Source organism: Puntigrus tetrazona, unplaced genomic scaffold (assembly GCF_018831695.1).
Source record: "Puntigrus tetrazona isolate hp1 unplaced genomic scaffold, ASM1883169v1 S000000746, whole genome shotgun sequence".
Classification (NCBI taxonomy): Eukaryota; Metazoa; Chordata; class Actinopteri; order Cypriniformes; family Cyprinidae; genus Puntigrus; species Puntigrus tetrazona.
In genome coordinates, this window is record NW_025048355.1 from 1,964,970 (window position 1) to 1,982,500 (window position 17,531).

At 42.0% G+C, this 17,531-nt stretch overlaps 2 protein-coding genes across 3 annotated transcripts in view; one reads left to right on the forward strand and one right to left on the reverse strand.

Annotated features, from left to right (window-relative positions):
- Nucleotides 1-4,838: 4,838 nt before the first annotated feature.
- Nucleotides 4,839-6,654, reverse strand: LOC122335169. Of its 2 annotated transcripts, none has more exons than XM_043232940.1 (4): nt 6,524-6,654; nt 6,087-6,431; nt 5,634-5,702; nt 4,839-5,322 (listed from the first exon to the last, which is right to left on the reverse strand). In XM_043232940.1, exons 1-4 carry the CDS (start codon nt 6,570-6,572, stop codon nt 5,153-5,155), a joined length of 633 nt encoding a protein of 210 aa, XP_043088875.1. In that variant the 5' UTR covers nt 6,573-6,654; the 3' UTR covers nt 4,839-5,152. The 2 variants fall into 2 exon arrangements, with proteins under 2 accessions (XP_043088875.1, XP_043088876.1); XM_043232941.1 differs by having other exon boundaries at nt 6,087-6,448; nt 6,524-6,630.
- Nucleotides 6,655-14,478: 7,824 nt separating this feature from the next.
- Nucleotides 14,479-17,531, forward strand: part of LOC122335278 (glycosylated lysosomal membrane protein) — a 7,577-nt gene continuing 4,524 nt past the window's right edge. Inside the window, exons 1-3 of the mRNA XM_043233104.1 lie at nt 14,479-14,652; nt 15,809-16,081; nt 17,237-17,431. Of these exons, the coding sequence (XP_043089039.1) occupies nt 14,554-14,652; nt 15,809-16,081; nt 17,237-17,431 (567 nt within the window). The 5' untranslated portion in view covers nt 14,479-14,553. The remainder of the gene's footprint in view (nt 14,653-15,808; nt 16,082-17,236; nt 17,432-17,531) is intronic.

The following is a 17,531-nucleotide window of genomic DNA, read 5'->3' on the forward strand; positions in this document are numbered from 1 at the left end:
GACCTTTCGAGATTTATTACCTTTTACTTTTTTGAAAGGTCGTTGTACAATTTATAAATTTCAGAACTCAAAACTTTCTCTTTAGTCTAAAAACAGCTGTTTTTTAAATAGACAAAACTATGCATAATAGAGATTATTAGACCTACATTTTAGCAGTCACTGTTCGCCACCTACTGGCATAACAGGTAAAGGGAACAAATGTCCCCACAAGGATAGAAATACCAGTAAATGCTGACCTTGTGGGGTCTTTTTTTTAGGTCCCCATGAGTAAACAAGCTTATAAAACATACAGGATTTCATTTTTTTTAAATGTCAGGGGTAGGGTTGGTGTAGGACACTAACAAAAATACAATCTGTACATAAAAACCATTACGCCTATAGAGTCCCCATAAAACATGGAAACATAACATTATGTGTGTGAGTGTGATTGAAGTATTTTCAACACCAGCTGGTTTCATGACTTTGTGTAAATCAGCAAATGTTTTATATAATTATTATAACTGTTCTTAAGGGAAGTATCTTCCTTCATCTTCCCATGTATTCAGTGAATTTAAATTCAAATTCAAATTCAAATTCAAATTTTATTTGTCACATACACATACATACATGGTACGACATGCAGTGAAATGTTCTTTACAACCGTCCAGCATCAAAATAGAAACAAAATTTAAATGTATATATAAATATAAAATATAAGAAATATATATAAAAAAAGAAGTGTGCAAAGTAGAATATAAAAAATAAAATAAAATAGAATATAAATATAAAGTATAAGATATAAAGTGTAAAGTGTAGTGTAAAGTGGCTGTGCAATGTCCAGTGCAAAGTGGCTAGTGCAATTGTCCAAATGTAAGTGGCGAGTATCTGGGAAAGAGGGGTGAACATGGGAATTCCGGTATTTAGGTGCTGGGTGTTCTCTGGTTCAGACTCCGATGGCCTGCGGGAAGAAGCTCCTCCTCATTCTCTCTGTGTTTGCCTTCAGGGAACGCAGCGCTTTCCTGAACGCAGCAGAGAAAAGAGTCCATTGTTGGGATGGCTGAGGTCTTCCACGATCTTCCTGGCCCTGGTACAGCACCGCTTGTTGTAGATGTGCTGCAGCACAGGGAGCTCAGTGCGGATGGTGCGCTCAGCTGACCGCACCACCCTCTGAAGGACTCGCCTGTCCTGCATGGTGCTGTTTCCAAACCAGGAGGTGATGTTTCCCGTCAGGACACTCTCGATGGTGCAGGTGTAAAAGTTCCTGAGCACCTGAGATGGGAGTCTGAAGTCCCTTAAGCGCCTCAGATGGTATAGACGCTGCCGGGCCTTCTTCACCAGGGTGTTGATGTGACAGGACCAAGACAGGTCCTGCGTGATGTGAACACCCAGGTACCGAAACTGTCCACTCTCTCCACTGGGGTCCCGTCGATCTTGATGGGATGGTAAGAGCGCACCTGCTTCGTGCTGAAGTCCACTATTAACTCCTTTGTTTTGCTGACGTTCAGGAGAAGATTGTTCTCCTGACACCATCTCTCCAGGTTGTTGATCTCTCTGAAGGTAGGCCATCTCATCGTTGTTGGAGATCAGGCCCCACCACGACAGTGTCGTCAGCAAATTTAATGATGGTGGTGGAGTTTGTAGTGGCCACACAGTCATGTGTGTACAGCGAGTACAGCAGGGGCTCAGAACACAACCCTGAGGGGCTCCAGTGCTGAGAGTGAGGGAGGATGAGGTGTGTTTTCCCATCCGTACGGCTTGTGGTCTGTCGGTCAGGAAGTTGGTGATCCAGTGACGCAGGGATGGGCTGAGTCCCAGGACCTCCAACTTCGAGGTGAGCGTGGAGGGAACTATGGTGTTGAACGCTGAACTATAGTCCACGAACAGCATTTTCACATAGTTCCCTTTCCTAAAATCCAGGTGGCTTGTGGTTGTGTGGAGGAGGTGTGTGATGGCATCCTCCGTAGACCGGTTTTGGCGGTAAGCAAACTGTAGTGGGTCGAGTGTGTCCGGTAGTGATGCGGTGATGAAGTCTCTGACGAGTCTCTCGAAGCACTTCATCACTACAGACGTCAGAGCTACAGGGCGGTAATCATTAAGGGAAGATGGTTGAGGTTTTTTCGGCACAGGAACAATGATGGACTCTTTGAAACACGAGGGGACTACAGACTGTTTCAGGGAAAGATTAAATATCTCAGTGAACACCGGTGCTAGCTGGTCAGCACAGGCTCTCAGAACCCGACCTGTGATGCCGTCAGGTCCTGCTGCCTTCCTGGTGTTCACTCTCCTGAATGCCCTCCTTACGTCGTGCTCCGAAATGGTGAACGCGATTTCCTCTCCGGCTCTCTCGGCGTGCGTGCTTTTCATCATGCCGCTAGCGGCGCTAGCGTGATTAGCTGCAGCCTCGAAACGAGCATAAAAGGTGTTTAGCTCGTCTGCCAGAGAAGCATCCGCGCTCTCCCCTCTGGAGGTTGGCGTTTTATAGTCCGTGATGTTTCTCAGTCCCTGCCAAAGGCTCCTAGAGTCACTGTGTTGAAACTGTGACTCAAGTTTCCTCCCGTAGCGCCTCTTTGCCTCCTTTACCGCTCTGCGCACGCTGTACGACGCAGCCTTGTATTCAGACATATCCCCGTTGACAATCCCCGTATTATAGGCTGCGGAGCGGGATCTCAGAGAGTCGCGGATAGTTTTGTCTACCCACGGCTTCTGGTTGGGAAACGTCCTGATGACGGTTTTCTCTACCGTGTCATCCGAATTTAGCTCTTACTAATTTGTTCATTTTATTAGTCTTGTCTAAATGTGATGTCATGAAGTCGCCCGGTAGGACACTGCCAGGAGCCAGGCCTGGGGTTGGGGCTGGCATGCGAGCGCCTGGTGGCCGGGTCCAGCGCCGGTGCTTTGTGGTTTGGGCGGCAACTGAAGGCGGGGGCCTTTGGGAGGAAGGAGCCGGTAGGTTGAGAGGTACCGACTGGAGATAGATGGGCTCCGGAACCCATCTTATTGAAGGGACTGGACTTTCCACTACTCTGGTGGTTGTGGAGGTGAAAACCGAGGTCTGGGAGGAGTTCGGTGAGACCATGGAGAAGGACTATTGGACAGACTCGAAGAGATTCTGGCATACTGTCCGACACCTCAGGAGAGGGAAGCAGTGCCGTGCCAACACTGTGTACAGTGGGAGTGGGAATCTGCTGACTTTTGACTGAGGACGTTGTCGGGCAGTGGAAGTAATACTTTGAGGATCTCCTCAATCCTGCTAACGCATCTTACACTGAGGAAGCAGAGGCCTGGGACCTAGAGGAGGACTCGACTATCACCCTAGATAAGGTCACCGAAGTAGTTCAGAAGCTCCTCAGTGGCAAACATTTACATTTACATTTAGTCATTTAGCAGACGCTTTTATCCAAAGCGACGTACAAATGAGGTAGGCAATAGAAGCAATTAATATCAACAAAAGGGCAGTAGTGCATAAGTGCTCTGAGTGGGGTCTTGGCTTACCTAACGCAGACACAAGGCTTTTTTTTCTTTAAAGAATAGGAAAGAACAAGATAGGAAAGAGCAGGAGAAGAAGAAAGTGCTATCGATGTTGGATCAAGTGTAAACGAAAAAGATGAGTTTTGAGTTGGTTTTTGAAGATTGCTAGTGACTCTGCTGCCCTAGTGGCAACGGGCAGATCGTTCCACCAGCGAGGAACAGACCAGGTGAAGGTGCGCAAGAGCAAATCTACCCTATGTACCTTAGGTCTCTGGATGTTGTGGGGCTGTCTTGGGTGACACGCCTTTGCAGCATCATGTGGAGGCGGGGGTACCTCTGGACTGGCAGACCAGGGTGGTGGTTCCTATTTTTAATAAGGGGTTCCGGAGGGTGTGCTCCAGCTATAGGGGATCACACTCCTCAGCCTCCCCAAGAAAGTCTATGCCAGGGTACTGGAGAGGAGAATTAGTCCGATAGTCGAACCTTCAGGAGGAACAATGCGGTTTCATGGAAAACTGGACCAGCTCTATACCCTCTTCAGGATACTGGAGGGTTCCTGGGAGTTTGCCCAACCAGTCCACGTGTGTTTTCTGGATTTGGAGAAGGCATTTGACCGGGTTCCTCATTATGTCCTGTGGATGGTGATCTGGGAATACGGGGTAAGGGATCTCATCTCTGCTTTTTGTGGATGATGTTGTCCTTTTGGCTGCATCTAGCCAGGACCTACAGCGTGTGAAGCGACTGGGATGAGAATGAGCACCTCCAAGTCTGAGGGTATGGTTTTCAGTTGGGCAAGGGTGGCATGCGCCCTTCAGGTTGGTGGGAAACTCCTGCCTCAGGTGAAGGAGGAGAAGGAGTTTCAGTATCTTGGGGTCTTGTTCACGAGTGAGGGAAGGATGGAACGAGAGATCGACAGACGGATCGGTGCAGCTTCTGCAGTAATGCTGTCGATGTACTGGCCTGTCATGGTGAAGCTATCGATTAACCGGCCAATCTATATCCCTACTCTCACCTATGGTCATGAGCTCTGGGTCATGACCCAAAGAATGGATGGACATATGAGTTTCTGTTTTATATTCTTTGCAAAATCAATGTACTTTTCTGAATATCAGAATATGTGCTATTAATTTTATAGCACAAAACATCTCCTTGAATTGAATTATATTCCTTGAATTGATTTGTTTTTGAAAGAATCAAGTGATCCAGTGATTCAACCATCCATTCAATGTAAATAGCCTACTATCCACCCTTCCTAAATAGTCAGCTGTTTTGAACGAATCGTTTGATTGAAATGTTTCAATAGATCATTTAATAAATCAGGGACTTGCTGTCACCTACTGGCAGTTGTATTGCCATTTATTTATCCATGACAGATCTAAACCAGCCAAAAATACATTCAGCAAAATATTATTTATTTATCAATATCACACAAAATTCCTTAATTTCAGACCCCAGGCCACCACCACACCACCCCAACACAGGTTTTCTGACAGAAAAATGCATTTCTATTTCTTAGTTTAAGTGCAATTTGTTTGACCAATAGTTCTAAACAGCAGATTTAACACTGAAAACATTTTGATTTAATCAAGCTTAATGTGCCGTAAAACAGATAGCATGTATATTACCTCTTGAATTCAGCTTATAATAATTCCACATTGGTGAACCAATGTCAGTTGTGACCTACAGCAATCCTGATTATTGTGTATCATTTAGCTGACTTTTGATGATAAACTGAGCGCTTGGCCGCAGCCCATCCTTTCTGCCAGCCGTGATAGTGAATGATTATTCCTGCGAAGACTGTAGCCAGAAAAAACACAAACACAGCCAGACCAACTCCACCGAACATCAGCACGCGCTCTGTCAGAGTCACTCCATCTATACAGACCGACAGAATTATTCAAATAACATTATCAAAATAATCATAATTGGGACTCTAATCCTGGTTCATATTTGATGCTGTAGTAAAATATTGTGATACACATTCTGTAAATTGCATTGCTTGGCATCTAAAGAGTCCCAGAAAGGCTTTAGATTATAAAAAATGCTGTACTTTTTCAAACATTTTCTCCACAAAATGCAGATTTGTGTACATAAAACATGAAAAGTTAATTTGATTTCTGTGCATTATATAATGTTTACACAAGTGCTGAAATTCTTATTTTAGAGTTAGAGATGTGCGCTCTCACCTGTGTTCTCATCATCCTCTGGCAGCTCTGTGATGGAGGGAACTTTGCTCTCTCTGTGTGTTAGCTTGTCTGAAAATATTTTAAATATGTGAGCACTTTATAAAATGTAGACAAGGCTTGAGCCTAGTCCAAGACTTAATGTAAATCTGAGCTGATTCAGCTGACCATAAAACGTCAATGGATTTGTTTTGTCTTAAGATGCACACTAGTAATGTTTCTATGGTTCTATAGACGGTTCAATGTTAATCACACTAAAAAAACAATGCTTCTTTCATGAAATGTGCACTGGAAGGTTCTTGTCGAAAACAAAAATGGTTCTTCTATGGCACTGTTATAGAAAAAAAAACTTTCTGGAGACTTTTAATGCGTATATAGTGACGATTGAAAATTACAATTTTCCTCATTGAAATCATTATGAAGATATGGAAGATATGAAATGTCAGCAGAACTAACCCTCCATTTGTAGTCTGATGGGTTTGTCGAAGTGCATTTCCGTTGATTTTGTTCCACAGAAATAAAGACCTGAATCTGACTCTGTTAGTCCAGTAATATCTAGTGTGACTGTGTTGATCCCCACATCTGCTTTAACTGTCAGACGACTCCAATTCTGATTGTACCTAACTAGCAGTTTTCGTCCTGCTACAGTGCTGACCTTAGCAGACATCAGTAATGTTAGTTGTCCAGAATCACGATTCTGATGATACCAGGAGATTTCATACTGGTCAGTCATGCTGCAGCTCAGACTGATGCTTTCGTTCAGCTGGACTCGTAAAATACTCACATCATGTTCTGAAACATCTGACAAAAATCATAAACTGATTATTGGAATTGATTTAGATAAACATCTGTTAAGGTTAATGATGTAAAATTGTAAAGTAGAATACATTTACCGCTGGAAGCGATCTGAATGATCCTGTACAAAAAAACACAAAAGAACATGACCTTCTCTACTGTGTCTATCCTTTGCAGAAATGCAGATCAAGCTACAGCTTTCAAAGCAATGCACAGTCACCTCAACCGCATTTTCCATTTCCTTTAAATAAAGCGTGTACAGCTTCTACATAATTTGATGAGCTTTGCTCTCTTGCAGCACTAGTTTTGTTTTTGTTTTTTTTGTATTATTGGTTGTGGTCTACAAATGCTTTAGATTAGATTAGATTAGATTAGATTAGATTAGATTCAACTTTATTGTCATTACACATGTACAAATACAAGGTAACAAAATGCAGTTTAGGTCTAACCAGGAGTGCAATAAGCAGCAAGTGCAGGATATAGGTACAAATATAAATTACAAGTGCACATACAGGTAAAATGTACAGGAGATAAGTATGTGATAAATATGTATAAATTAAATTACCTTCCCTCACTCGTGAACAAGACCACAAGATACTTGAACTCCTCCACCTGAGGCAGTAGCTCCCCACAAACCTGAAGGGGGCAAGCCACCCTTGTCCGACTGAGGACCATGGCCTCAGACTTGGAGGTGCTGATTCTCATCCCAGCTGCTTCACACTCAGCTGCAAACCACCCCAGCGCACACTGTAGGTCTTGGCCAGATGCAGCCAACAGAACAACATCATCAGCAAAAAGCAGAGAAGCTATCCTGTGGTCACCAAACCAGACCCCCTCAGGCTCCCGGCTGCGCCTAGAAATCCTGTCCATAAAAATAATGAACAGGACCGGTGACAAAGGGCAGCCCTGTCGGAGTCCAACATGCACTGGGAACAAGTCTGACTTAATGCCGGCAACGCGAACCAAGCTCCTGCTCTGATCATACAGGGATTGGACAGCCCTTAGCAAAGGGCCCCTTACCCCATATTCCCAGATCACCCCCCACAGGACACCACGAGGAACCCGGTCGAATGCCTTCTCCAAATCCACAAAACACATGTGGACTGCTTGGGCAAACTCCCAGGAACCCTCCAGCATCCTGAAGAGGGTATAGAGCTGGTCCAGTGTTCCACGTCCAGAACGAAACCCGCATTGTTCCTCTTGAAGCTGAGGTTCAACTATCGGACGGATTCTCTTCTCCAGTACCCTGGCATAGACTTTCCCAGGGAGGCTGAGGAGTGTGATCCCCCTATAGTTGACAGGTACCGGTGGACCAAGCAGAACGCTGCCCGGGTGGTTGTGCAGGCAAAAACTCGGTTCTGGGAGGAATTTGGGGAGGCCATGGAAAATGATCGGACGACCTCAAAGAGTTTCTGGCAAACCGTCCGACACCTCAGAAAAGGAAAGCAGTGCCCTGCCAACATCGTATACAGTGCTGTTGGGAACCTGCTAACCTCGACTGGGGATATTGTCGGGCGGTGGAAGGAATACTTTGAGGACCTCCTCAATCCCGCAAACACGTCTTTCATACTGAGGGAGCAGACGCCGGGGACCCGGGGGGGGACTCAACCATCACCCTGGCTGAGGTCACTGAGGTTGTTGAGAAGCTCCTCGGTGGCAAGGCCCCAGGGGTGGACGAGATCCGCCCAGAGTACCTCAGGTCTCTGGATGTTGTAGGGCTGTCTTGGCTGTCTTGGCTGACACACCTCTGACAAGCTCTCGATTTACCGGTCGATCTTCGTTCCTACTCTCACCTATGGTCATGAGCTACAATCGGCCGAAATGAGTTTCCTCCGTAGGGTGGCTGGGCGCTCCCTTAGAGATAGGGTGAGGAGTTCAGTCACTCAGGAGGAGCTCGGAGTAGACCTGCTGCTCCTTCACATCGAGAGAGGCCAGCTGAGGTGGCTCGGGCATTATTGCATTTGTTAATGAAGGGGAAATTTACAGATAGAGAAGGGGAAATTTACAGTTAGCATGTATAAACAATTTACAGATGGTTATGTACAAACAGGATATACAGGATATGTGTAGACAAATTTACAAGAGTATGTACAATGGATATGTACATACATTTACAATAGATATGTACAGTCGAGTGCAATGAATGTTAAACAGTGCATTTTTATTTATTTTTATGGGGTGGGATGGGGGTTAGGTGGGGTGGAAATCAGTGGGGGGCAGAATTCAGTAGTGAGACAGCTCTGGTAAAAAAGTTGTTTCTCAGTCTACTTGTTCTAGTCCGGGGGAATCTGAATCGCCTGCCGGATGGCAGGAGGGAAAACAGTTTGTGAGCAGGGTGAGAGGAGTCCTTAAGAATACTGTGTGCTCAACGCAAACAGTATTTTTTCTGGATGTCCTCAATGGATGGAAGTGGAGTTCCTGTGATGCACTGGGCAGTTTTCACCACCCGCTGCAGTGCCTTACACTGAGCAACAGAGCAGCTCCCATACCAGACTTTGACACAGTTCGTTAGGATGCTCTCTATTGTACAGCGATAGAAGTTCACCAGGATAGCTGAGGATAGCTGATTCTTCTTAAGTTTCCTCAGGAAGAAAAGACGCTGGTGAGCCTTCTTGACCAGGCTGGAGGTGTTGGTGGTCCAGGACAGATCTTCAGAGATGTGGGTTCCCAGGAACTTGATGCATGAGACTGGCTCCACAGCAATCACATTAATGTGGATGGGATCATGTGTGCCTCTTCTCACCTTCCTGAAGTCCACAATAAGCTCCTTGGTTTTGGTAGTGTTAAGGAGCAGATTATTGTCTTTGCACCACGTGGCCAGATGCTGGACCTCCTCCCTGTAGGCAGTCTCATCTTTGTTGCTGATGAGACCGATCACCGTAGTATCATCTGCAAACTTGATTATGGAGATAGATCCAAACACAGGCCTGCAGTAGTGGGTGAAGAGGGAGTAGGGGAAGGGGCTCAGCAAACAGCCTTGTGGTACGCCAGTGTTGAGAGTGACAGTAGTGGAGCAGATGTGGCCTGACCTAACATGCTGAGGTCTGTTGGTCAGGAAGTCCGTAACCCAGTTACACAGTGAGATGTTAATGTCAAGATCTCTGAGTTTGGTAATTAACAGTGTTAATTACAGTGAAAGTGTTGAATGCTGAGCTGAAGTCAACAAACAGCATCCGTGCATAAGTGTTTTATTTGTCCAAGTGTGTGAGTATGGAGTGCAGTGCGATGGAGACTGCATCCTCAGTGCTCCTGAGGATCTATATCTAATCTATCTAATCTAAACTCTATTCATTTATAATTTATAAAATCTATTTCATTTTCACCAAACTGTAATATTTACCATTCTACTGATAATTAAAAAAAAATTATCAATAAATATAAACCTGTGTAAAAGTGCTGACATATATTTGTAATACTAATAATTTTCCAGTAAAAGTGTTGCATTGTTATTAATATTATTTGTGATTAACTTAAACGCAAGTTGTACACTTGCCTCGTTATATGTCCAGTATATATACATATGTGTACTCAAGTGCATAAAACAAATATATTGAAAATACAATATCCAAAGCCTTGAAACAAACGATAAACAGATGCATGTGCAAAATAAATACAGTGACATTTGTGACGTTATTAAGACCCATTTAATATTTTCATGGAGACTTTCTCACAAATCAGTTGTTCAAGATTCAAAACAATGCAAATTCCAGAGATCGGGAAACGGTGCCAGATGGTGCCCAACCCATGGGAGAGGAGGTCCTTCTTCAGAGGTATTCACCAGGGAGGGGCTGTCACAAGGAGTTTCAGGAACCAGGTCCGAGTGGGCCAGTATGGTGCAACCAGCAAGACCTGCTCCTTGTCCTCCCGGATCTTGCAAGCTGTCTGTGCAAGCAGGCTCACTGGGGGCCCGTAGAACTTGCATAGAACCAAAGGCCAGCTACGTGCCAGGGCATCCGTTCCGAGGGGGGCCTCAGTCCAGGAAAAAAATATCTCATGGATTCATGAGAATCGAACAGATGGGTTTGTCCAAATCAACTCCAAATCGACCAATTGTCTCAGGATGGAGTCCCCACTCTCCGGGGAACATAAGCTGTCGTGAAGCGCATTGGAGTTCCCCCAGAATTTGGATGGTGAGCTGTGCCCCAGGAGCATGAGTGGAACCACAGTCCTGCCTCCGAGGACAACTCAGGCAGTTCAGCATAGACTGAGCTTGAAAGACGTGCTGTCATACTCACTAAATCTACCTCCAGACTGAGAAAAGAGATTCCCTGCATGTTGTTCTTTTTGCAGTTGACCCAAAGTCCCAACCAGCAGAGGTGCTTAAGCATGTGCTCTGCACACCTGATCCCGTGACCGTCAAGATAGTTGAGTCTGTCACCCACTCCCCTTAACAGGGCAAGGGTGCCCTCCGCAAGCTTTGTGAAGACACAGGTGGACAGGGGCATCCTGAAGGGTAAGACCTAGTACTGCCAGGCTCGACCCTTGAACGCAAAGTACACACAAAGAATCAATTACACATTCTCAGGTTGATCGCTGCGAACCGATTCTGGGCCGGCTCGATTGCATCCTTTGCCAGGAGGACAGTAATCTCTGTGCAATCTCATGCATGTGTGTTTATCACAGGTATAGGTAAAGGGTGTGTTGCGGTGTAGGCCGATTGTGCCCTTTTGCCCTACTGCCAGGCCTCGGGTTCCTGTCACAAGATTAGGATACGTCCTTTGATTCAGGTTGCCATTGTTCCATGATGTGAGGTATGGAATTGGAATTTTTAATTTTTTTTTGTAAAAAATCCTTTGCTCTTGCTGATTTCTTGTGGAAAGACATGTGTTGCCTAAAACTAAATTTATCTGATAAAGGTCCCTGGGCAAGACTCAGGGTGGCGTAGTCATGCTACATCTTTAATCTCCCAGCACTCTGCCACACATAACTCATTAGAGGCTGGTTCTATAAGTCACGATATGTAAGCCTTCGCCCATATTGTAGCTTCTGATTTGATGTCAATCACTACAGTAATCATTGAGTATTCCATAGGCGTCCTGCACAGAATGGCTCAACTGCTCTGAGTGAATCTACAGTATGGTGAATGATGTCAAGGTTTTTTTTGTACTTTAATGGTGCTTGGCATACAGCTTCATACAGCTTCAGCTTAATGTCACCTGCTGGCTAAGAGTATGGGCCAAGTTCGCAAAACCTGTTTCTTAATATCTATATCCTATTATCTGGAGCAGTAATTTTTAGATAAAGCATCCCTGGTTGTTTGGCAGATGAGTTTTGGCTGACCGCATCACCACCTCATATTTTTCTAATATTTCAAAGGCCTGGAGTTACTTATTCCTTATATGTATTACACATTAAAGTGTATGCGTCTTGTTTGATTAAAAACAGGCAGAACAAATATCTAAATATCTGTAAACTCACTTATAATGCAAATAATTGTCCAGCAAGTGTTGCCTTCTTGATATGGATTCGTCTTTTTTATAGAAAAACAAACATGGTGGACTTAAGTATATAAATATTTATTATACACAAGTATATAAATAATTATAAATATATATATCAAAAAGTGTTTTTCACATTAATGCTGGAAAAAACAAATTCATTAAAATAAATTTTTACGGCATATAAAGTATACAATTTGCATATAAAAGGCAAATCTGAAATATGAAATCGTAGCAGTCATTGCTGGTTGGAGCAGTACATCTTTGGCTCTGGAATGGCTGTGTCTTGGTCCCTCAAGGTTGAAGAAGATGGTAAAGCAAAACGCCCAGCAGAATGACAAATATGTTCGAGAACTTCCCGACAGCACTATTTGTACCTGGGAGAAAAAAAAAAGGAAAAAAGAAAAAGTGTCATGAATTTCTGTACCACATTCCTGCACTATTGTTGATTCACACGTCCACCAACAGTGCCACCCTCTCCAATAATCCGGCTAAAGGCAGCAGTAAACCACACACTTTAATTTCTCTTTGGTATTCTATTGGTATTTTTCCAGACACACCAAAAAAAAAAATCTCCATTTGGATGATTTTAATATAATGCATTCTATTCATGTTGCGCTGCATTGTCGACAGGAACGCTTTCTTCTGCAATTAAATCCTCCGTACACCACGTTTCACTACGCTTTTACCGCAGTAATAATAGTTTAATAACAACAGTGCTTAAATATATTTATAATCATATTATGAGCGTGTATGTAAACATTTTTGCGGTCACATAAAAGCTCTAAATGTAGGTAAAAGACTTTTTTAATTAATACAAAATGAGTGTTTAGCAATTGTTTATTCCTCCCACCTGATCTGCTCTCCGGACTGCAGTCTGTGGAACAATTGAGATACTCATTCAGTATCTATACAGAATGACATTTAAAATAACAAAATAAGAGTAGTTTACAAATGATTAATTCACCTATTTCTCACGAGAATTAATAAACACATTAGAACATAAGGAGGACGAGGATGTGTAAATATTCAGTTTTGGGTAAACTAGTTCTTTAAGCATTGGTTAGATGGTTAGCGTCCTTACCAGGCTGTAAACTGGCTTTGTTGAGGAGTATTTTAGGCACGCTCTCGTCATCAACAGCATATATTGTCAACGCATATTGTGAATCCCTTTGGAAACAACCTGGCACCAAACAGCGTCCTGTTGCACGCAGTTTTGAGACCGGGATTACTTCTTCTTCATCTTTTTCTGAAGGAGGCTGTACAGCCACAATAACCCTGTCATATTTGTCCAGCTCAGGTGCTTCGTCGCACGGCAGAGAACACTGAGCACACAAGGGCTGTACAGAAGCACCACCTGCAGATATAAGCGATCGATTATGGACAAAAATAACAGACCAAAAAACACTGACATTAAAAACCCTGCAGATATAAAGTACTCACCTGCACGGACAATGCACTGGAATAAAATCAGCCATTTGGCCCTGAGGAGAACAAAAAAGGGCCTGTTTGATTATGTGGTAGATGTGCCCTACACTTTGAATGGAGGAAAAAATAAAATAAAAGCCCCCCTCATATGTATAAAAAAAAAAAAAAAAAAAAAAAGTACACATTTGATTAGATGCCTAATAATTTCAGAAAACGTATAATATAGAATATAGAAGATGTTTGTTAATATTAACAATTTTATTTTATTTTATTTTTACGGAAAGGTCTATTAGTATTCTGTATATTCATTATATTATGTTTTTTCATCCTATTTCTACTTCTGTATAGAGTACATTACTAATTTTTCTGTCTTTTTTATATTAGTCTTATCATTTTTATACATGTCTGCCATATCGTGTATGTTAAATTATGTCTGTATGTTCTTTGGCTCCAATTCCTTGTGCATGTAAACAAACTTTGTAATACATTTTAAACTTGGCAATAAACTTAATGAATTAATGAAAACATCAAACGAGTTGCTCTTTTCCCCCGTGTTTATTTAGCTACTAAATTATGCTACGTTGTAATACTGTTAACGTTTTAAACAACATTACCCACAATGCATTGCGCGAAACTCACGAAAAGCACAAAAGCTACTAGATGAGCTAGCTAATTTGGTTTTTGAGATTTCTAAATGGAAATAAACTTTAAAAGACAAAATTGAAATTTGCTGAAACATGACGCAATCGTTCAACTTTGAATTAAAATGAAACCATACTTACGTTTTGAACCGTGATGCCATGTTACCGGCGCTCGTAAAAGCGGAAGTTCTCCGATTCTGGCCAAAATGTACACTGGGTTTTAATTTAGCAAAACTGCTAAAAATGCGAACGAATGTCAAAATGTCAGAATGTCAAAAAAAACCCAACCAAAGTGTTACGATCTAGTAACAATCGCTGAACACGTCTACGCCGGGGATTGAACAGAGTCATGTGATAATCACGCGCACGGTCCTAACAGCAAGATTAAAGTCACATATCATATATTTTGAAACGCATTCTATCGCGCATACCCGTGCCCCATAGGAAGAAAAGAGTCCAGATTTACTACAGGACCGCACAAAAAAAAATATTTATTTTGAGTTATGTTAGACGTCACGTGACACCGGCAGGGGTCACATGACTGACGTGACGTGACGCGCGAGCGCCCATACTCTAGAAATGTCAGACATTTGTTCCTCTTTTGTGCTCACTCTTTAAAATATGTCGATGGTTAAAGCGTATTTAATATTTTCCGTGCTGTTTGTCGTGTTTGGTACTCCTCTCGGATTTCTGGGAAATGGAGACACGTTTCGACGGGAGGTGAGTGCAAAAAACCCAAACAAACAACCTCTAGAAAGCTGCGGATGTTCTGTAATCTAGTAAAAATAATCGTTTCTACGCCTCGTTGTTTGACCTAGTCTCTGATCGCGGTGTTTATACTCAGGTTTTATAATATCATTGGATATAAAAGAGTGTTTTGCAGTGATGCAGTGACGGATAATATATAATATCACAATATACCCTGCTGTTTGAGAAGTATTTATCACGGTACATGTCCAAAACAACCACAAGCCTAGCCTAGCAGTCTAGTATTTTATCTAACACACTTTACACTACCTTTATACGCTTATAAGCTGTTCATTTCTGTCCTGCTGGTTACCAGGTTCCTCTTTGTGGCTTTTTAAACTAGATAATATTCAGTATAGTGTCATTAAGTTGTGTTTTATACATTTTAGAGGTATTATTTACGTGCACCGACGTGTCAAAACCCATAACCTGCATTATATTTTATAATTCTGCATTTATTACACGATATGTAATGATGAATCATTCTAGACAGCCGACCAGCAGTATATAAACTAACTGAAATGTTAGGAACTGAAACTAAATCTAAATGTTTGTATCTGACGAAACTCATTTTCACTTGTACCGCCAATAAAAGTGAAGGGTTTAAATGTATACGTGTCGCTGAATGTTCGTTAACATTTTACTAGAAAAATAGTTTGCTTTTTTTTATTCTTCAGCAATTTAAGTTATACAACTGCATTGTAACTTTATAGAAATATGGCAACTATAAGTTCATAAAATGAAAAAGGACATTCGTTTGATGCATCCAGTACTGTCACGAGTCTGTTTTTGCCGTTTAAAATATCAACAAAACATTGTTTATGTTACCAGTGCTAAGTAGTTTAGTTATTTAATGCTGTCGAACAATTAATCTTGATTAATCGTATCCAAAATAAACGCTTTTATTTGTATAATGTGCATGCATGCTGTGTTTGTATATTAATTGTGCTTATATAAATACACGTTTTTAGAAATGAAATCGTATAATTTATACGTGAATATAACACCAGTATTTTCAAGATGTATTTTGCATGTGCGTGTATTGATATACGCGTAATAAACACACACAGTGTGCAGTTAATCGTTTAGGACTCTGTAATGTGTGTGCTCTCCTCTTTCTCCGTGTCAGGTGTCCGTGGAGCTGAATCCGGGTCTGACTCCTCCGTCCGTTCTTCCTCGCGGAGTGGCTCTGGTTCACGTGCGAGGTCTGGGGCTCAACGACACGCTTCACTTCCTGCTGTGTAACTCTGAAGCTCCGGCTCTGCTGATGGTTCACACGAACAGCACTCGGTCTGCTGTACAGGTGGACTGGCCTGCGTTTCTCAACCACAGTTCATCCAGCAGCCTGAGGGTGGAGCCGGAGAGCAGTGTTCAGTACAGAAGCGCTCTAGTGTTCACCCGAGTGAGTCTCAATCGCGCGCCATACTCTACTGTGCACGCTACGTACTCATGCAGTATGTACTCGTCTGATAGCCCCGCCCCCTTCACCACGCACATACAACATTTTAAATAACAAACGTGCGCATTCATGCTACAAGACGTCATAAAATAGTGCATAGCTGTCTGCTTAGTCTGAAATCACGTACTCTAAAAATTAGTAATTTTGCAAGTGCAAAAAAGTATGTTTTATGTAGTATGAATGCAATCTGGACTTGCGTGGTTTGTGTTGCGGTGTCGCTGCTGTTCATAAATCCTCATGATATACACACTTCAGAACCAGAGCAGAAGTAGTATGTACTTCTAGAGCAGGGAAGTATGCCACCCACGCTAAAGTAAAACAATAAAAACCTAAAGCTGATGTCTTCAGATAACTTGGAGTAAAAATAACTACAACAATATTTGTTAATATTGATAACAATAATTTGTTATACAGTATAATAATAATAATATATATTTCACAAGTATTGCAAATTGTTTATTAGAAGCCTATTTTTTTCTATTTGATTTCTGGATGTGCTGTCTTATAATAACAATAATAGTAAGTAATAATAAATATTGTTAATATTATTAATTAGCATTCACAAGTACACTACTTTTTATTACAAGCGTAATCTATTTTCATTTAATTTATAAATGTGCTGTTTTTAATAACTTACAGGAGTATAAAATAAATCATGTTTAAGTTTTTAAATAATAAAAAAATAATGAAGCTTTGCAAATACTATAGTTTTTTTTTTTTTATTGTGAGCCTAATCTTTTTATTTGATTTATAAATGTGAAGTCTCGTAGTAACTTGTAGTAAAACTAACTAATAATAAAATCTAATATTTTTTATAATAACACTAACAACAACAATAAATGAATTATTATTTGTATTATTATTATTTTATTATTTGTATATATTAATACAAATAGTTTTATATCGTTGGAGTTATTACAAAGAGTAAATATTTTATATAAAGCTTTGTTTTTAATTTACAAACTTGTAGTAATTATCATGTTTAACATTGTTCTTATAATTCACTAAATAGTTCCGGCCGTGTGTCTTTGGACGCTGATGGCTGTATAGACAGTGAGAAGGAAAGAAACGAAAGTGTTGATGTGCTGTGTTTGTCAGGTGTGGGAGTACGATGACGTGAATAACACGGCCGACCCGCAGAAGACGGCAGAGTCCAGCTTCTATCCTCCGTACGAGCTGGAGAAGTTCATCTGGAGCGAGCTGAGCGTCACTGCGAACCAGACGGAGCCTACGGTGAAGATGTGTGGAGGAGAGACATCGGAGAGCTTCCTGAACGGCTCCCTCTGTCTGCAGGTGAGCGGATCCGCAGTAACACACACCTCCTGCAGTAACAGTAACACACACCTAGGGTCTGCGTGCGGACGTACGGTAACAGTAACACACACCTGTGGTC